This window comes from Rhinolophus sinicus, chromosome 15 (genome assembly GCF_057876585.1).
Source record: "Rhinolophus sinicus isolate RSI-liver-muscle chromosome 15, RSI-T2T, whole genome shotgun sequence".
Taxonomy (NCBI): Eukaryota; Metazoa; Chordata; class Mammalia; order Chiroptera; family Rhinolophidae; genus Rhinolophus; species Rhinolophus sinicus.
Window position 1 is genome coordinate 95,527,131 of NC_142515.1, and position 19,280 is coordinate 95,546,410.

Below are 19,280 nucleotides of genomic sequence, written 5' to 3' on the forward strand. Positions count from 1 at the left end.
TATTAAATGGAAAATTCCGGGAATAATCAATTTATAAGTTTAACATTGTGTGCTGTTCTGAATAGCATGACAAAATTTTGTGCCATCCCGCTCCATCCCACCTGGACGTGAATCACCCCTTTGTCCAGCATATCCACGCTGTGGATGTTCCCCACCCAATAGTCACTTGGTAGCCGTCTCGGTTATCAGATCAACTGTCGTGTATCACAGTGCTTGTGTTCAAGTAACCCTTATTTTATGTAATAATGGCCCCAAAGAACAAGATGCTGGTAATTCAGATATGCCAAAGAGAAGCCATGAAATGCTTAATTTTAGTAAAAAGGTATGTCTGTATAGGAAAAAACATAATATATATGGGGTTTGGTACTATCCACGGTTTCAGGCATCCACTGAGGATCTTGGACCGTATCCCCCATGAATAAGAGGGGGACGACTATACACTTCTCTTTGGAAGTGACTTGTATTGTCTCTGCTCACATTTCATTGGCCAAAGCAAGTCATATAGTCACCCCCAATGTCAATGGGGTGGGAAATACTCTCGTTCCATAGGGATCAGAACTAGCTATTTTTACAATACATGGTATGTGCAATAGTTAGCTCCATGCCTGGCATACAGCAGGTGCTCAACAAATGGGCACCATTATAAGAAGAGCTTAGGGGCTGCAATAGCTAACACTCCAAATCATGATGCCTTGTGAATGCGGAAACAGAGGCCCTCAACTCCACCTTTGACTACCCTTCCCCATTTCCCAGTTGGAGAAAAATAATAGCAGCCATTTCCAAAGAAGGGTTTATTGCCATTTAGGTTCCCGGCAGGGACAGAGAGGCAGTAGGTGCTAGAGGCTCCTGAGGCCCAGGGCGAGGCCAGTGAGACAGAGCCCATTGCTCAGGAGGCAGCCCAGATTGCAAATGGAGGACAGGCCATGGTAGCGGAAGAACGTCTGGCGGAGGGCATTGTACTTGGGGTCCTGCGCCCGTAGCTGGCGGTAGGGGTCGGGGTCCTGGTGGCGGCCTGGCACCTCCCCACCCAGGCCCCGCTTCTTCTCCACAGTCTGCAGGGCCCACATGGCAGCTGTGGTGCGGGGCTCCAGCCAGCGGGCATTGATGGTGGCCAGCGTGAGGCTCAGGAGCAGCAGGCAGAGCTGGTGGGGGGTGTGGGAGGACAAGGTGAGCCATGCCTGGGAGGCAGGAGGGGCCCTCCAGAGGGTCCTTTTGCGTCCTCAAAGCCCAGAGGAGGATTTTAGGTCAAAGCCAGGTCTCCCTCTCCTTCCCTAAATCCAGACTAAGGGCCCCACCCAGAACTCCAGCTCTTCTACCCTGAAACCGGCAGAAAAGGCTCCATCACCATCTCCTCTATCTCCCCCCCAAAACCTCTGAGCCTCCTCTACTCTGATACCCACACTGGAAGTTTCCAGAATATAGCTTGTCTCCTCTTCTCCTATTCCCCCAAACTGAGGAAATCTCAGGACAGAATCTCTCTTCCCCAAATTGGGACAGAGCACTATAACTGTCCACTTGTTACCCCAAAACAGAGAGCCTAAGACAGCCTGTCTCCTCTGTGGCCCAAGCCAAGACCCCAGAAGCTGACATCCGGCCCTCAGGGAGTGAATAAAAAGTTTTTAAAGTTCCAGTTACCCATAATCCTCTCTTGTCCCTGTAGGATTATTCTTGAAACCCCTGTTGTGAGGCCTCACCCGCCCACATAATGGGGGCTGCGGGAGGGCAAGATAGAGAAATACAAGATGTAGAAATGGTCCCTTGCTTTGTGGCTGGGAAAAATATGTGGGGGGGGGGGCGGGAGGCGGGACTGTAAATTCCCAGTCAGGCTAGTTTTTAAACAGTGAGCTGGGGTCAGTGCCCTAGCCCAGCTGAGTCACCTCAGCTTGGCAGCAGGCCCAACCAGAGGGAGGAGAGGGAGCAGCAACCAGCAGAGACACACTGGGGGATAAACAGGGCTGCTTGGGATGGTTGTGCAGGCTGTGTACTGCTCAGAGGTATCCAGAGCCCAGCTTTGTATCCACCAGGAAGCAGCAGCAGTTTCTGTTCAATTTTCACAAAGGTGTAGCCTTTGAGCCATAGGTGTTCAGTGGGGTCCTGGGAATGAGGGTAGTGAAGCCCAAGCCCGAATACCTGGCTGGCCTCCCAGAATGTGAGCTGAGCCCAGGTGTACTGTGGAACCAAGATGCAGAAGTTGACGAAGGCACAGCCCACGGAGATGTGAAAGTAGAAAGGGAAGAGTTTACTCTGCACAAGGCCGAAGGTATGTCGGGGAAGGCCTCGGAAAAGAAGGAAGCCTGTGGGTGGAAGAGACCACACACCTGTCAGGATACTCCAGGTCCCCATTTTATTCCTGTCCCCATTCCAGGTACCCATGATGTCCAGGCCGAGGGTCCCTACCTGAGATGAAGGTCACCCACATTTGCATACCCCAGGCCCCAGACAAGACCAGTAGATGGACCACCTTAGCCAGACTTCCCAGGTTCCCGCCTTCCTCCATCTTGCAGGCCTGGGAAAGAGGCACGGGTGGCTCAGAGCTTTACCTTTGGCTTTCAGACCCTGTGAGCGGGCTCAAGGCCGCTGTCGCAGCCAATCCAGCAGAGATGCAGGGATGGCAGCTCAGGAATAGGGGTGGGGAAGACCCAGAGCAGTCCTGCAACAAACCTCGACCCCCATCTCTCCAAATGTAGGTTCTCAAGATCTCAGGTTCTCTGGACCCCAATATCCACGCCACCTTCGAGATCCCCAAAGTTCAGCCCCAGCAGCCCAAGCTCGTAGCCCTAGGTCTTCAGAGATCACGCCAGTGACTCCCAATATCACCCCCGGGACCCAGTTCTATCAACAAAGACTCCTGCTCTCATAACAAGATCTCAGATATCGCTATGAAACTCCCCAAAGCAACCCCTGAAGCCCTATCTAATTCTGGGAAACCCCAAGTCTCATCTCGAAGACACCGACCCCACCAGTAGGAATCCAGACCTCAACCCGCAGCACCCAGGAATCCGAGACCAGAAACGCCGGGGCCGGATCTCCCGGGCCAGGCTGACTGGGCTCGGTACCTCACTCCCGCGGACTTCCTCCGACACCTTCACTCGTGGGACCCAGAACTCGTCCCGCCCCCCAGCTAAACCGGAAGCCAATCCAATCGTAATCTGCCCCCTCCTGTACCGCCCTCTTAGTAATTGACTAATCGATTAGCAGAAACCAGCTTGAAATCCCGCCTCACAGAGATTTTACCCAATTACACAGCGGCTTCCAAGATCTGCGGAAGAGGGAAGACGCCAATGAAGCCTTCAACTGCATCGGCGGGGGCGGAGCTAAAATGCCAGACACACCCCTCTCTGTGACTCTATATTTGGGCTCCGTGCAATTTAAAGCGGTGGTATCCCATGGGATCAAATTTCAGCATCACAGCTGGGGACTGGCTTCGAGATCCCTGATGGGAGAGCATGAGCAGGTGGTATGTGGTAGGTAGAGGTGAAAGGGGGTCGGATGCCTGGAGGGCGCAGGATTAAAAGCCCGAAGGGGCGGGGCCCAGGCTAATGGACCCGCCCCCTTCCCCAAGAATTCTGCCGGAGAGGACTTCGGGAGGAACTTATGATGTGGGAGGAGGAGGGGACCTTCACTGCGGATCTGCCTGCAGTTGGCACTCAGAAATGCGTCCTTACAAGCCTCCCAGGGCTCCTGTGGTCCCCAGGTCCCAAATACTCAGCGTGATATTCGAGGACAAATACTGAGCTTCCCATTACTGTATGTCAGGCACTGACATGGATTAATTTACTTAGTCACAACAACCCAATAAGGTGGTAGTACGACAGCTTATTTTTATAGTTGGGGACACTGAGGCATGGAGAAGTTCAGTAACTCTTCCAACATCACACAGCTGAGAAGGGGCAGAGATAGGATTTGAACCCAGGCCATCTCGCTAGAGGGCTTCCAGTGACTCTTGAAAAGGTACACTAGATTATTTCAGACAAAAGAATAACTCCTACATCACAGAGGGAGTGTCAGGACCCAATGAGTGCTGAGCGTGGTGCCCAGCACTCAGTGAGGTGCTCAGAAAATATGAACTTAAAAAGGATTAAGGAAGTTTTTAGAGAGGAGATGCTGAGTAGGGTTTTGAAGGGTGTGTGGGAGTCTCTCAGGAAGACTGAGCAGAGGAAGGACACCAGAGGGCCCAGCAAAGGTAGAAGAACAGAAAGGCCTAGAGCATGGCCTTTTGGGCTGTGTGACCCAGGGCAAGATGCCCTTCATCTGGCAATTTTTCCAAACAGCCCTGCCCCAGATGTCTGCATCTGCCAGCCCTGACTACACTGGAATGACAGGGGGTTTGGATATGAGACCCAGAGCTGAGTTCTTTCCTGTTCCCAGCTTCACCTAGCACAGGCCTGGGCCCCAATTCAACTATTATTTATTGAATAGATATGCCCTGCCTCTCCTAGTCACACACTATGGCTCCCATTTACCTGGGGAGCTAGGTCCAAACTCCCCTGCTTGGTTTTCAGTGCCTTGCTTGAGCTGCCCTGCTAACCTCCTGTTGTTTCCTCTTGGACTCTGCCTCCAGCCATCCTGAATTTACCAATACGGAGTCCATGGTTCCGCACATGCTATTTCCTGCCAGCAACGCCCTTCCTATAGGGCCCAATGTTAAGATACTTTTTATCTTTTAGGCTCTTTTTTTCCTTTTAGGCTCACTTTCTCCTGTGAAGCCTTCTGGGTACTTCTCACTGCCCAACCCAAGCCTGGGGCTGGGATCATCTTTCAGTGAGCTTCTACCAGTAACTGGGAGGCCCTGTGTTCAGGGCTGAGGCCTCTCTGGGGTGTTGGGAGAGGAGAGTCTGGAAGTGCTGGACATGGGGTCTGGTTTCAGTGCAGCCCGTGTACTCTCTGTTTGAAGCGACCCTCTTCTGGCTGGCCTACCCCGGGACATTGACTACTCTGTGCCCTGCTACTGCTCATCTCCCTCACCCTCCAACTCGTGTTTGCTTGCTAACGGGAAGTGTGACAAGTACTGGGGTTCGTTGAGGGGCTGCCCCAGGGCAGGGGAATTGGGAGGGGCTGGAGTGCTCTGGGCTGGGCCTCAGGAAGCCCTCATCCACCCATCCTCAGGCGCTTCCTCAGACAAGACTTTGGACTATACAATTCACTGGTCCAGGACCCTGGAACCAGAGACCTTGGGGCCAGCTGCTTCAGAGAACACAGTGACGAGTACAGACTGGAGGACAGGGAGGGACTCAGGGCCTCAATCGCATGGCTCTCCCTCCTTCCCCAACCCAGACTCACAGGAGTGCTGTAATGACCAGGACCTTGTGAAGAAGCATCACAGCATCACTAAGGTCACCCCCACCTGGGAAACCCCTTCCTGATGCACTGCAATCTACTGCTGTGGGGCTTAGGGAGGGTGTTGTGGGGGCAGGGAGGTCCTTCTCAAGAACCCCACTACCGTGTGTGCCTTCAGCACCCAGAACGGCTCCCAGTGCTCAGCAAGCCCTCCCTGAAAATGTTTTGATGAGGCAATGAATGGAATGGATGTGCAATTGTGTGTCCTAGTGGGGTCGAGTCTGTGATTGTCTCTGGGTGTAACTGCCTGCGTGTCTGAGATGAGTGTGAGTGGATGCCCTGGGTCTTACAACTTAAAGTACATGGATGTGTCCGAAGTTGTGTGTGTGGCTGTGATTGTGTTTTGACAACGATGTGTAATTATGTGTCGCATGCTATTGGCGCTACCTGCAGACATCGTCAATGTCATTTGCCCCTAAGGAGGAGAGCCATTTCCAGAGCCCAGGCCAGAGACAGGGCTTTGCAGGTCCATGCTGTCATGGACAGCTCACAGACCTGCACATGTAGGTGATAAGCCACACAAGTGCGCTTCTGAGCATGTGCAGTCCAGGGGAGGTGCCTGCATGGCCTGGAGGCAGATTTGCCTGCACTCAGGGTCTGGGATGCCCATAACTCAGCAGACCCAACAACTCATATGTAAACCCCCAACACTTGTTTGGGGTGAGCAAGGAGGCAGCCGAGGGATGAATTTCTACTGCCCTCATGTCCCCCTTCCCTAGAAGCCGCCGCAGACCAGTTCTTCCAAAGTCAAAGGTGAGAACCCTCCCTCCCAACAAGACTATGGGTAGAACACCTGCCGGTTCCTACTTCCAACCTCTGCCCCAGCCTCTGCAGAACTCCACCATTGCTGCCACTCATCCCTGCCCCAGCATCAGCTGACTCGTGCCCCTGACCTTGCCCTCCATCCTTGTCCCTGACTTGACCCCTACTCCTGCCTCTACCTCAGCCTCGGTGGATGCCTGTTCCTGATCTTTACCCCTTTACCCCTACCTGAGCCTCTTCTGACCTCTGCCCTGACCTTGCCCCTGCCCCCCACCCCAGCCTGGCTGACCCTCACCTCTGCTCACAGTTAAGTCCACCATGATGATTTCTGACACCCAGAAGCTCCTTCAATGTGAACTGGAGTCACTCAAGAGCCAGCTACAGGCCCAGACCAAGGTGAGCTTCCTCAGCCATCCCTGCCCCCGAAATCTTTTCCCTGTCCTCCACCTCCCCTCCCATTCCCAGGCCTGAACTCTCCCACAGGCTTTTGAGTTCCTAAACCACTCAGTGACCATGTTGGAGAAGGAGAGTTGCCTGCAGCAAATCAAGATCCAACAGCTTGAAGGTGAGAACTGGCTAACGGTCAAGGTCAGGCTGGAGGTAGTTGGGGTCAGCTGGGTCAGGGTGAGAGAAGTGGGTGAGTCTGGATTCAGGTTTGGGATCTGGCCAGGCTAGGGCAAGGTGGGTTCAAATCTGGGTTCAGGGTATAGTTGGGGCTCAGTCAAGTTCCCACCTTCTCTGCAGAAGTACTGAGCCCCACAAGCCACCAGACAGAAAAGGAGGGACACAAGTGGAGCGTGGAGCAGGGAAAGCAGGAGCTGTATGGGGCTCTGGCGCAAGGCCTGCAGGGGCTGCAGAAGACCCTGCGTGACAGTGAGGAGGTGCAGCGGGCCCGCACCACCCGCTGCCTGCAGCTGCTTGCCCAGGAGATCCGAGATAGGTGGGTGCTGCCAGGCAGACAACCTGGAGGCTGCGGGTGGGAAGGGAGGCCAGGGTAGGAGAAATGGGAGAGGTCTGAGTAAGGGGGATGAGGGACCATGGAAGGCTTGAGGGACAAGAGGAAGGGATGGGAGGGGAAAACAGGAGGGTGTGTGTGTGTCTGTGTGAGAGAGAGAGAGAGAGAGAGAGAGAGAGAGAGAGAGAGAGAGAGAAAGACTAGGAGGCTAGAAGGCACGGAAGACAGGAAGCTGGAGGTGGGATGGGGTGGGAGGCCAGGGTATCAGGAAGCTGGGGGGTGGAGAGGTTTATGGGGGCAGAGGCTGGGGATATGGGAGGTAGGGGGTGGGGAGAGGCTGGGGAGATGAAGGCCAAGCAATGGCAGGCTAAGGAAATGGGAGAATGGAGGTCAGGAGGAGGTGGGAACATGGGAGGTAGAAGAAGCTTGGGGAGGCAGGTGGGCAAATGGGAGGCCAGGAGGGGGCTGGGCAGGGACTGGGGGTCTAGGCTACACTGTCTCCTCAGCAAGAAGTTCCTGTGGGAGGAGCTGGAGCTGGTACGGGAGGAGGTGACCTTCATCTATCAGAAGCTCCGTGAGTGCCTGGAACCCACAGCCCCGAGGCGGGGGTGTCCTTTTGTGCCCTGGCCCCCCTGAGTCCCCTCCCCCCACAGAGGCCCAGGAGGAAGAGATCACCGAGAACCTGGTGAACATCCAAAAGATGCAGAAGACCCAGGTGAAGTGCCGCAAGGTGAGAGGGGAGGATGGGGACCCTGCATGAATTCGGGGTATGGGGATCTCTGCCGGCCTCCACTATTGGACCGCAGCCAGAAGGCCTGGGCTCAAATCTCAGCTCTGCCACTTACTGCTGTGTGACTGAGCAAGTTTCTTCATGTCTCTGGGCCTCAGTTTCCTCATCTGTGTAACGAGTATAACAACACATCCCTACATGAAGGGATAACTGCATGAACTGAGTGTTAAACCCTTTGAGGGCAGCCTGACGTGTAATAAGTACCAAGTAATGGTCACCTTGCACCATCATCATTATTATTACTACTGCTCTTCTCTCATCACCCCCGCACCCCACTGTGGGCCCCAGGTCCTGACCAAGATGAAGCAGCAGGAGTGTGAGACATCCAACTGGCCAGAGACAGAGGAGATGCCACCAGGAGGCAATGGCTCCTGGAGGGATGACCTCCAGAAGGAGCTGAGTGACATATGGTGATGCCCAGCTCCCACTGTGACCTCTAACCCCAACCCTCATCTGTCATGTCCCCAATCACATCAAGCAGTGACTACCAGAACCTGGAACCCATCTGATTCCAGACCTCCCTCTCCAACCAGGACTCCACTCCTCCCCTGCCCTGCCAACAGCCCCCCGGCCCCAGCCCCAAGCAGTCCAGAGTCACCAGGGGCCCCCAGCTCCCCATCTCCCCACAGGTCTGCTGTGCATGTACTGCAGAACTCCTTTGATGGCCTCACCATGTCCTCGGGGGTCCGCCCCAGGGCTTCGAGCCTCAGGGGTGAGGGGGGCTGAGCCATGCTCCAGGGTGTGGGGGGGGTCATTCTCCAGCTTCATACATTGAGGTCATGTTCAGAGGCCATATTTGGGGGGCACGTCTGTTGGGTCTTATTCTTGAGTCACATTCTAAGGAGTCCCTGGAGGTTTCATCCAAGGGTCACTCAGGGCCACTGGGATATTTTTTTAAGGATCAATGTGGTAAAATTCAAGGGTTGTTGAGGTCATACTATGGTGTCACACTAAGTCATACTCAAAGGATGTGATCAAGGGACACTGGCCCATAGTCACACATCACTCAAGGGTCACATTCAAGGTTTGTGCATGGAGGGCCAGAATGGCACCTGTCACTTCTGCAGGCTACAAGGGGCACCGATGCCTGAACCCTCCGCTCCGCTCCTGGGACTCGGACTCTGACTCTGACCAGGACCCTGCCCAGCCACCATTCAGCAAGAGACGCTCCTTCCCACCTGGTGTGGGCCCTCCCCTGCCACACCTCCTTTTCCCCTCTTGGCCAGCCCTGGAATCTCACACAGTGGACCCTCCCAGCTCCCAAACTGGGCACCTGCATGCATCCTGACCCCCAACCCTGGGGTCCACTGGACCAGGCCTGGCCCTTACCCACCCTCTCTTCTCCACAGCCTGAGCAGCCGGGACTGCTCTCCCTGAAGACCCTTCCAGAGAGAAAATAAACTAGCTGAGACCCTCCTCCACCTGTGGACTGTTCTTCCTGCTGCTTCCTGTGCCTGAGAACCACCCCCTCCCGTTTACTCCTCAGTGCTGGGGAGGGTGCAGAGACCCCAGGGGTTGTTCAGGATGTGTGGACCTAGGGTCAGGGGACAGTGTGAGGCCAGATCAGTATATGACAAGGTCAAGGGTTAGCCTGTCCGGATATGAGTGGCCAAACAGGCTCTTTCACACTAGCTACCAGTCTTCATTTCTGGGGGGCCTTGGCGATTTGACCTGCTGCCTCTACTGCCCAAATGGGGAAACAGGCCCAGAGAGGGAGCGTCGCGGCCCAGAATCACGCTCTGACATTCTGCCCTCCTCTTCCCCTCAGCGCCTCCTCTCACCCAGGGTCTTCCCTCTCAATCTCCATCCTTCATTTTCTCCCAATTCCAACGCGCCGCTCCCCAAAGAGCAACCGAAGCCCCGCCCTAAATCATGCTAACGAAACTTAGCGAGCCCCCGCCCAAGGTGTTATGCAAATAAGGCTCCGGGAGGCCCCGCCTCTCGCCCCGCCGCGGAGTCTGCGCGGCGCGGAGCCGGGTGGACAGCATCTCCATCTGTGCGCCCGCCCGCCTTCCAGGCCAGCCATCAGTCTGTCGGTCCCGCCGCGCCGGTGACGTCTAGGCGGAGCCGGGGCTCAGGCGGCAGCAGTCCCGACCCGGTGAGAAGGAGGAGCTTGGGGCGTCCCCTGTACCTTCTCTCGCCGGTTTTAGATCCTCGACCCTCGGTTTGTCCGTCTGGCCCGGGTTCAGTTCCTGCGGGTCGGGTCCCCTGCGGGTACAGCGTGGGGAGCGGAAGAGGAGGCGGTGAACTGGAGCTTCGGGACCAGGATGGGGGAGGGGAGTGTAAGGAGGGGACCCTGGGCTTGAGAAGCCAAGTGGTGGTTATGAGGGTGACTGTGATTGTGTGGTTGTCATTATGTGTCAGTGTGTGGTTGTGTAACCGTTGTTGTATGTCTGTATAGCTGTCATTGTGTGGCTTCTGGAGTGTCCGTGTGGTGTGTGTGTGTCTGTCTTCTGTGGCTGTCATTGTGTGGCTGTCGTCGTGGGTATCTGTTGGTGTGTATGTGGCTGTGTCATTGTGACTGCTATCACTGTGATTGTGTGGATGTCTTGGTGTCTGTATGGTTGTGTGCATATGACTGTCATTGTGTGGCTGCTGTTGTGTGTTCCTTCTGATGGTAAGGGGGGGCATTTTTGCGTTCTAGTGTGTGGCTGTGATCATGCACCTTTCTTGTGTGATTGTGTGGCTCTGTGTGAGTCTGTCATGCTCCATGCATATGTCCTTATGTGGCCATGTGGCTGTGGTTGTGGGTGACACCGCGTCTCTCCAATGGCTGTCAATGTGGACAAGAGCTGTTAATGTGTGTGGTTGTCACTGAATTGGGGGTGTGACACTGTGACTAGTTCTGTCACCCCTATTGTGTGTGGTGACTCTTTGTGATGTGACTCTTAAGTGTGTTGGTAGTCCTGAGTCCATGGCCCTGATGGTGGTGAGGTAAGGGGTCTTGCGGGGCTGTGTATGGAGCGCTGAGGTGTGTGGAGGACCTCCTGTATATCCCAGTGACTGTATGTGTATGGGGGAGTTGTTTGATCTGTGTGGGTGTCAGTGACAGGCCATGTGCACACTGTGCTGTGTGTGTGTGAATGTGCAGTTCTGTGTGTGGTGGGCACTTGTCTGAATGAGAGGGCCTGTCTTGTTCACCACAAGGCTGGCACCCAGCACAGCGCCTGGAACCCAGCAGGCACTTGGTCCATGTTGGTGGGATAGATGAATGCTAGGCCATGGTGGTGGCGGGGGAGAGGGTTGGGATAGAGCCTGTGGCTGAGTTGTGTACTCTGGAGGTACCAGTGTGGATGATTGTTTCTCTGAGGGTGAGGGGGCCATGGCCAGGTGGACATCTGGGACCACTAGCGACCCTCACCCCACATGTCACACCACAGAGCAAGCCTTGTGGATTGAGCACTGCACCCAGAGTGCCTACCCCCATCTGCCTGGGCCTCAGTTTCCACATCTGTGCAATGGGGGTGACCATCCCTGCCCTACTGGCCATGAGGAGCAGCTGTGAGTCCGTGGGTGTGGCAGCAGCCTGTGGGAAGCCATAGGGCCCTTTCACAGGTGAGGCCAGGCTGGGAGAATGGGTCAAGCAGGTTTGACTCTTAGCTGTTCAGTACTGGGGGGTCGGGGGCAGCATGTGGTGGGAAGATAACCCCCCAGTGATACAGGGAGGCAGATGGGCTGGAAAGAGGTAGAGGAGAGGGAGGCAGCTGGGAGAGAAGGAGGGCCTGGCCATCAGCCATGAACCATAGAGATAGGAGAGAGGCCCGTGAGCCACGGGGGAAGGGGCTCCAGGGAGGGGCCTAGCGGAGGTGGAGGACATTGCACATGGTGTCCCCTGTAAAGCATGTGGAGAAAGAGGTTGGGGTCCCCTAAAAACTGGTGGGGGTGAGGACCCTTATAAATGTATCCTTTTCCATGGGGGAGGGATCCCCATTAAGCTGGAGAAGTCTCTTCTAAAGGCCAGGGGGAGGGGTCCTGCTTGGTAAAGAGGAGAAGCCCTCTTAAAAGTATGGGTTTGGAATCTCCTATGTACGCTGTAGGGGCGAAGACCACTAGAGAATCTCTGGGGTTCCCCTCAACACCACCCCACACAGGTTGAGCTGAGTGGATTGTGTCAGGGAAGGCTGGTGCCTCCAATGGGCAGAGGCAGAGCCAAAACCTGGATATGCAGTGGCATGGCCAGAAGGCCCAAGGAGTGGAACCAGAGCTCCTTGGTAGTTCTCCGTGGGGTCAGGGGTGTGGCCAGAGGGCTCCACTTGGACCAGTGACCTGAGCCACCCCCTAGGCCCCACCCGTGCCACCCCACTCCCTCCCCACCTCCACAGGCCTGGGCATTCACCATGGCTGGAGGGAGGCCTCAGCTGAAGAGGAGTTTCTCCATCATTCCCTGCTTTGTCTTCGTGGAGGTGAGGAGCTGGGTACCTTCTTTAGACTCTCAGTGGGAAGGGGGTGTACCTGTCTTCCTGTCCCCTCTCTGCCCAACCTCAGTCTCCCTTATCTTGACAAAGTTCTTACCTGGACCTATTTTTTCATCTCCCTGGCTGCAGCCTTGCCTTCTCTCTCCCTGATCTCTCCCTAGCTCCCTGGGGAATGAGTGCTGTTGCCATTCTCTTGAGATGTAGTTATGAGCTTGCATTCAGAAGCAGCACTTCTGGGATTCCAATCCTGCTCTGCCCATCCTTACTGAGAAACTCTGGGGCACCTCACATATCCTCCTGAGCCTCAGTTTCCTCTTCTGTCAAATGGGCATATTTAGAGTCCCTCTCTCCTAGGGCTGTTATGAAGGTAAAATGTATTCATTCACAGACGAGGTTTAGCATGACACCCGCCTACATTAAGGGTTATACCTGTGGTAGCTAGTTCTACTAGTAGTAGTAGTATTTCTTTCCCTGGTGATCTGTCACCCTGCCACCCACTGTCTCTGTATCTCTTTCTGGTCTGGTTCCAGCTGTGTCCTCACTCTCTCTGCCCCATCCCATCTCCTCTCTCCTCTCTCTATTTTACCATTCTAGTCCCTTCTCTTTCTCTTCTTTGCTTTTGCTCTTTCTCTTTCTCCTTCTCTTCCCTCTTTTCTCCTTTCCCCTCCACTTCTGTCTTCTCTTTCTGTTTCTGTCTCCATCTCTTTTTTGTGTCTCCCAGACCCTGACCCTTCTCTCACCTCCTTCCCCACCTCTCTGTCTTTCTCACTTTTTCATTTACTTCCATTTTGATCACCCTCTTCCCCCTTCCCCACCTCTCTCCCTCTCCATGTTTGTATGTGTCTCTCTGTCCATGTCCTCAACTCAGGCCTGACTCTCGCTCTTCTCTCCCTGTCTCTCTCCATCTCTCTCTCCCCGCTGGCTGGGCGGCAGTCAGTGCTGCTGGGTGTGGTGGTTCTGCTTGCTTACCGCTTGGAGTTCACGGACACCTTCCCTGTGCACAGCCAGGGTTTCTTCTGCTATGACAGTACCTACGCCAAGCCCTACCCAGGGCCTGAGGCTGCCAGCCGAGCGCCTCCTGCACTTATCTATGCCCTGGTCACTGCAGGGCCCATCCTCACGGTGAGATTGAGGATAGCCTTGGTAGACTGTGGGAGGACCCCCCCCAGGAGGCAGGAGGACCAGGGGGAGGTAAGTAGAGGGCTGGGCTTGAAGGCTAGGAAGACCCTGTCTTGGTCTCACCCACAGATCCTGCTGGGGGAGCTGGCACGTGCCTTTTTCCCTGCACCCCCCTCAGCCATACCCGTCATTGGGGAGAGCACCATCGTGTCTGGGGCCTGCTGCCGCTTCAGTCCCCCACTGAGGAGGCTGGTTCGCTTTCTGGGTGAGTGACAGGGCCAGGGGTCAGCCACACAAAGATAGTCAGAATTCCAGGGGGACAAGTGCCTAGAATTGCCATGATGGTGCCTTCAGGGCAAGGAGGTAATTAGGCTCAGACCAGATATTAATGGAGGTTTTACGGACATGGGTGGGGCCTAAGCTAACCATGATAGCAACTGTGAGAGGAGGGTCCCAAATTGCCACAAGGAGAATCTCAGTCAGAAAAGGGGGCCACAGGTGCATGCCAAATACCATGGGGCCCCTGGGAGATAACACCTCAACTTTGCTCTAAATGTAATCCCAGCCACAATAGGTGGCCATGGGGTAGTGGCGGGGGCATAGCTCATCCGTAATGGTAGTCCCTGTGGCAGAGGGCTGGAGATTCAGCTCTGGCTTATTGGTGATCCAGAAGAAAAGTGATCAACTCAGTAATAGCGAGTCCAGAGCAAGAATATGAGGCCCAGAAATGTCATCAGGGTGGTCCTAGGAGGTCCCAGGCATGAGCCCAATCCTGATGTAATGCTGTTGAGGGGTCCCAGCCCAGCTATAATGGGGCCACAGGGGAGGGCCCACTCCTGACATAGTGGTAATCCCAGAGGGACAGAGGCAAGAGACCCGGAATGTCATCATGGTGGCCCAGCTATAATGGGTTATAGCATTAAGGGGAGTCCCAGGTGCTTTAATGGCAGTCACAAGAACAAAGAGACAGGGGCCTAGAAAAGCCATAAGGGGGTTCACAGGAGGAGGGCCACAGGGGCATCAGCCCCCACCATGAACCCCTTCTCCCACTCCATCCTCAGGGGTCTACTCCTTCGGCCTCTTCACCACAACTATCTTCGCCAATGCAGGGCAGGTAGTGACCGGCAACCCCACGCCGCACTTCCTGTCTGTGTGCCGCCCCAACTACACGGCCCTGGGCTGCCCACCGCCCTCACCGGACCGGCCAGGACCCGACCGCTTTGTCACTGACCAGGGTGCCTGCGCCGGCAGCCCCAGCCTGGTGGCTGCTGCGCGTCGCGCCTTCCCCTGCAAGGACGCCGCCCTTTGTGCCTATGCGGTCACCTACACTGCGGTGAGCACCGAAATGGGAGCGCGGCGGTGGGGAGCGACCAGTCGGCAGGAGGCCCCCTGGGCTGGAGCCTCCGATTCCTCCCTGGGGGAGGCCCTGCCCTGGCACTGTGACTGTGTCCCTAAGGCAGTCTACCCAGGAAAGCTCTGAGCTCCTCACTCCTCCCTTCAGACCCTGGTCACGCTCCCGCTCCCGAGTCTGACTATTGCTGTTCTTGACTGCGCCTCTTCGTGTCTGGCCACACCTCCTGACCCAGTAATGCCACGCCCGATGGAGGCTGTTGGCTCCACCCTGTGGGACAAGGATGCGGTCCCTGGAGCTTAGCCATGTCCCCAGGATGCTACAGCCCTGCATATTGGCTGGGAGACTGGGCGAGTGGGCTTTCAACTCTGCCCCCTAGAGCCCTCGCACTCCCCACCTTTGTCCTCGCCCATTATTTTCCAGGCTACACCCTTGACTCCACTGTGGTAGGACTTCCTGACTCCCCTGCTTTTCTCTGATGCACCCCCTATTGCTTTGACTTCTTTTTCTGGCGTCTGAGTCTAGCTTCTAACCCTGTCAGTGGTTGCCTGGGATTTGGGGACTCCACGTCCTGGGTCTCCTGGACCTGCCCCTTGGGCCCTAACTCCACCCTCTGGTTCTGTAGCCACACCCTAGCCCAGCAAGTGTCTTTCCCCATCTGTGACTGGTCCCTGGGACACCCGGCCCCAGACCTCTTTACTGCCCTTTAGTGATCTGGCCACACCCCCAGCCCTGCAAGGTCCACTGGGAATCCACGACTCCATGCCCTGAACTCCTGTCCCCTGGCTCTGTTCCCTGGAGGCGCTGACCACATCCTCCAGCCCTACTACCGATCCTGGGGATTCTGGCCATGCCCCCTAGCCCACAACGCAGTGGCTACTTGGGTTCGGCAGCTGTGCCGCCTGTGTCCCCTGACCTGTCTGGCTCCCGCAGATGTATGTGACACTGGTGTTCCGCGTGAAGGGCTCCCGCTTGGTCAAACCCTCACTCTGCCTGGCCCTGCTGTGCCCCGCCTTCCTGGTGGGCGTGGTCCGCGTGGCGGAGTACCGCAACCACTGGTCCGACGTGCTGGCCGGCTTCCTGACTGGGGCGGCTATTGCCACCTTTCTGGTGAGCCCCCTTTGCACCCATCCCAGAATAGAAGACCCTCCATCAGCTCTCTGACCCAAGAGGCAGGGCCACATGATGGTGAAGGATGTGGACTGTGTGATGTTGGAGGAGACCTTTAACCTTACCTTGCCTCGATGTTCTCACCTGTAAAATGGAATGACAGAACCGAGATCAGAGTGAGGCGAGTAAGGCATTCGCTTTGAGTGTATAATTTAAGGAGGTGCTAAAACATTCACTAATCCAGATAAATAATATTTTAATGAAACATTTTTCAAAAATCAAAATTCATGTAAAAAACATCAAAAATTTAAATAAAGTCAGGATTCAATCCTGCCCTTACAAAATTCAGCTTTACTTGCTTCCTCCTAGTCCTGATTCTGTGGAATAAATAATAATAGTAGCTACCAGTTAAAGTGGAAAGAACAGTAAGCCTAGCACACAGTAAGCACCATAAAAATGTTACTTGTCTTTGAAAACCTGAGCCTCAGTTTCCTTATCTGAAAAATGGGCATGGTATTTATACCACTCCTATCTTATTATCCTCGAACCTCAACATTCCTCTCTCCTGTCCCAGGTCACCTGCGTCGTACACAACTTTCAGAGCCGTCCACCTTCCAGCCGGAGGCTCTCCCCCTGGGAGGACATGAGTCAAGCTCCCACCATGGACAGCCCCCTCGAAAAGTTAAGTGTGGCCCAGGTAAGGGGGGCCGAGGGCCACTCCCGGCTGGAGACGGTAGTGGGTGGAATAGGACCAAGGAGGCAGGGAGTCAGGCAAGAGGTGGGGGGGTCTCAGGGCCACAGGGAGGTGGGCAGATGGCTGGTCTCTGTGGACACAGGTCCTAGAGGACAGTCCCACAGAATAGAAGGGTGTGCCCCCTCTCTTCCTGCCAAGGGGACATGGTTATTCCTGAGAATCTGGTTATATTCCATCGGGCTCTCTGCCCAATGAGCCCCTCATGCTGTGGCCAGCAGGGCCCAGGGGGCCGCTAGCCCCATCCCTCTGCCTCTTTGTCTCAGGAACCCGAGGCCTGCAGGCCGCATTCGACACCGGCACGGCTCACCCCATCCAGTGAGTGTCGAGGGAATGGGGGGATAAATGGGGGGACTTCCAGATGGCAGTCACTGCCACAGAGGTCTCACCTCCTCCCAAGCTTTCTGATCCCCTGACTTCTGACCCCTGTCCCCCAGAGCCGCAGAACTGCACCCGCCGTGGCCACCTGATCCCCAGCTGCGTGTCCTCCAGGGCTCCAGCCATGTGTTCGTCGCCCCGTGTGCCCCGCCCTCGATTGAGGTCTGAGCCAACGCCTCTGCCGCTGCCCCTGCCCCTGCCAGCACCGACCCCCAGCCAAGGTCCCTCACCCTCCTCTCCTGGGCCTGGAGGACCAGGTGGAGGTGGTGGACGTGGCCGGAAGCTGCTGCTGCCCACACCCCTACTTCGGGACCTGTACACCCTTAGCGGACTCTATCCCTCCCCCTTCCACCGGGACAACTTCAGCCCTTACCTGTTTGCTAGCCGTGACCACCTGCTGTGAGGCCCAACCACCCACCCAGAATCTGCCCAGTCTCCATTTTTCCCCTGCAGTGTGTGTGTGTGTGTGTGTGTGTGTGTGTGTGTTGCGTGCGTGTGTCGTGTGAGTGCCAAAGCCCCCTGTCCCCAAACCAGCCAGGCCCAGACATCAGAGGATGGCTGGAAAGACATTTGGGGAAGCCCCTGCTTCTCTTGCCCTCTGGGACATCCAAGTGGGCATAACTGGGAGCTGGGCTATTGCCCCCTAGGATTGCCCTTGGAAGGTACAAATCCTGACCACATTGGCCATTGCCCAGCTAATGGGAGCCTCCAGTTCTCTGAATTCCAACCAAAAGGAGTTTACTCCAGCCAATGGGAGTCCCCCTCACTCTTAGAATCCTCAGGCAAGAGGGCAACTTCAGCCAGTGTTCCACATCTGAACAACCAATAGGAGTCCTAGGTTTTCAGAATTTGTAGGATGGGTGGGTGGGTATGATTCCAGCCAATGGGGGACCACCCATGTCTAAGCATGTGCAAAATTGAGAAGGGAAATGGAGTTATCTTTTGTCATCAAGTCCTCCTCAGAATCAAATCTCACCAGAGGGTGAAAGGCAGGCTCCCCCCATGGCAGGGTCCTCGGGGCACTCTCTTCCCCTCTCAGTCCCTTCCCCATGTGTACCCTCTCACCCAGTCCCTCCTAACTCCCTACATATGCAGGGTGTGTCAAGTTTAGAGATTTGGGGGTTCAGAATACTGTCTCCCCTTGCCTGTACCCAGGCCCCCCAAACCCTCTGTTATTTATTAGGGCTGTAGGAAAGGACTTTTTTTTCTTGGGACCCACCCCTGTCCTTCACACTGCCCCCTATGCCTCAGCCTCATGCAGATGTGCCACCTAGGGGGACATGGGTAGAGCAGACAGGGCTCCCCAACCTCGGGGCAGCCAAAGGCAGTGGGTAGAGGAAACTCTGCCTCCTTTTCCTGACCTCTCCTCATCTTTAATAAAGACCTGTTTGTAACAGAAATTTGGCCACCTGCCTTCCTCTCCTGGGTGGTGGAGTGTGGAGGACTTTAATTGCGGGTCTAGGTGTCGGTGAGGCTGGGTGTGGGTGTACGCGTACTGTCACAGTGTATCTAAGGGCGATTGTGGAAAGACAGTGTGGGGCTGTGGAACCAGCAACTTGAATTTAAATCTTGCCTCTATATTACTTGGCTTCAGGAAAATTAATTAACCTCTCTGTGCCCTTGTTTCTTCATGTCAAATGCAGACCCACAAGCCATACGTAAGGCACACAAACCCATGGTGAGGGGCCTCACAGACTGTCTTCCCCAGGCAGCTGACCTGTTTCTGACCATGGCCAGGGCGCAGAGAGCACAGAGAACAGAGTGAAGGAATTCTGAGGGTCCTGATAGTGAGGGGCGATGCTGAGAGCAGTCAGAACCTCCAAGTCAAACCCCTAGCTGCATGGATGAAAACAAGGGTTCTGATTGTGAGGTTATGCTGAGGACCCAGCAGAAACCAGGGAGAGTAGGAAGGGCAGGAAGCCACTGACATCCCCCACATGGCTCTGAGGGGCTTCAGACAGGACATTTGGGGTATGGAGTCATCTGGGGAGCAGAAAAGAGGAGGCTGCTTTCCTTTTCCCCACATTCATTCATTAATTCATTCAACAAACACTATGGAGCACCTACTGTGTGCCAGGTGCTGGGTAGTTAGACACAGGATCTGTAGCAGTGAACAGAACAGACACAGATTCCGGCCCACATTCTAATGTGTAAAATACAGACAATGAACAAGATACATAAGCTATATACAGAGCCACAATTCCAAATTTCAAAAAGCTCTGAAAACCAAACATTTTTTTCATAACTCATTTATGGCAAAAAACTGACCTGAACTGACATGAGGTTATTATAGCTTTCTTTACTTAACTTGA

General features: G+C 55.1%; 3 protein-coding genes across 20 annotated transcripts; 2 read left to right on the forward strand and 1 right to left on the reverse strand.

The window, feature by feature from the left end:
- Positions 1 to 776: 776 nt before the first annotated feature.
- On the reverse strand, positions 777 to 3,137 carry TMEM205 (transmembrane protein 205). 3 transcript variants are annotated; one of them, XM_019745020.3, is made up of 4 exons: positions 3,057 to 3,137; positions 2,398 to 2,506; positions 2,131 to 2,294; positions 777 to 1,142 (listed from the first exon to the last, which is right to left on the reverse strand). In XM_019745020.3, exons 2-4 carry the CDS (start codon positions 2,495 to 2,497, stop codon positions 837 to 839), a joined length of 570 nt encoding a protein of 189 aa, XP_019600579.1. In that variant the 5' UTR covers positions 2,498 to 2,506; positions 3,057 to 3,137; the 3' UTR covers positions 777 to 836. The 3 variants fall into 3 exon arrangements, with proteins under 3 accessions (XP_019600579.1, XP_019600578.1, XP_019600577.1); XM_019745019.3 differs by having other exon boundaries at positions 2,977 to 3,115; XM_019745018.3 differs by having other exon boundaries at positions 2,956 to 3,094.
- Positions 3,099 to 9,260, forward strand: CCDC159 (coiled-coil domain containing 159). 5 transcript variants are annotated; one of them, XM_019745014.3, is made up of 13 exons: positions 3,099 to 3,464; positions 4,895 to 5,013; positions 5,107 to 5,333; positions 6,057 to 6,090; positions 6,407 to 6,495; positions 6,583 to 6,664; positions 6,844 to 7,039; positions 7,561 to 7,628; positions 7,708 to 7,784; positions 8,133 to 8,254; positions 8,378 to 8,556; positions 8,912 to 9,025; positions 9,194 to 9,260. In XM_019745014.3, the coding sequence occupies exons 1-13, from the start codon at positions 3,460 to 3,462 to the stop codon at positions 9,196 to 9,198; spliced, it is 1,317 nt and encodes a 438-aa protein (XP_019600573.2). In that variant the 5' UTR covers positions 3,099 to 3,459; the 3' UTR covers positions 9,199 to 9,260. The 5 variants fall into 5 exon arrangements, 4 of the variants coding, with proteins under 4 accessions (XP_019600573.2, XP_088648643.1, XP_074194259.2 ...); XM_088792517.1 differs by having other exon boundaries at positions 3,099 to 3,457; positions 8,474 to 8,556; XM_074338158.2 differs by lacking the exon at positions 4,895 to 5,013.
- Positions 9,261 to 9,783: 523 nt separating this feature from the next.
- On the forward strand, positions 9,784 to 18,368 carry PLPPR2 (phospholipid phosphatase related 2). 12 transcript variants are annotated; one of them, XM_074338152.2, is made up of 10 exons: positions 9,784 to 9,942; positions 11,225 to 11,399; positions 12,127 to 12,247; positions 13,193 to 13,381; positions 13,508 to 13,643; positions 14,440 to 14,711; positions 15,663 to 15,839; positions 16,414 to 16,536; positions 16,857 to 16,908; positions 17,028 to 18,368. In XM_074338152.2, the coding sequence occupies exons 3-10, from the start codon at positions 12,182 to 12,184 to the stop codon at positions 17,369 to 17,371; spliced, it is 1,359 nt and encodes a 452-aa protein (XP_074194253.1). In that variant the 5' UTR covers positions 9,784 to 9,942; positions 11,225 to 11,399; positions 12,127 to 12,181; the 3' UTR covers positions 17,372 to 18,368. The 12 variants fall into 12 exon arrangements, with proteins under 12 accessions (XP_074194253.1, XP_019600555.1, XP_074194254.1 ...); XM_019744996.3 differs by having other exon boundaries at positions 12,167 to 12,247; positions 16,414 to 16,520; XM_074338153.2 differs by having other exon boundaries at positions 11,225 to 11,345; positions 12,167 to 12,247.
- The last annotated feature ends 912 nt before the right edge of the window (positions 18,369 to 19,280 follow it).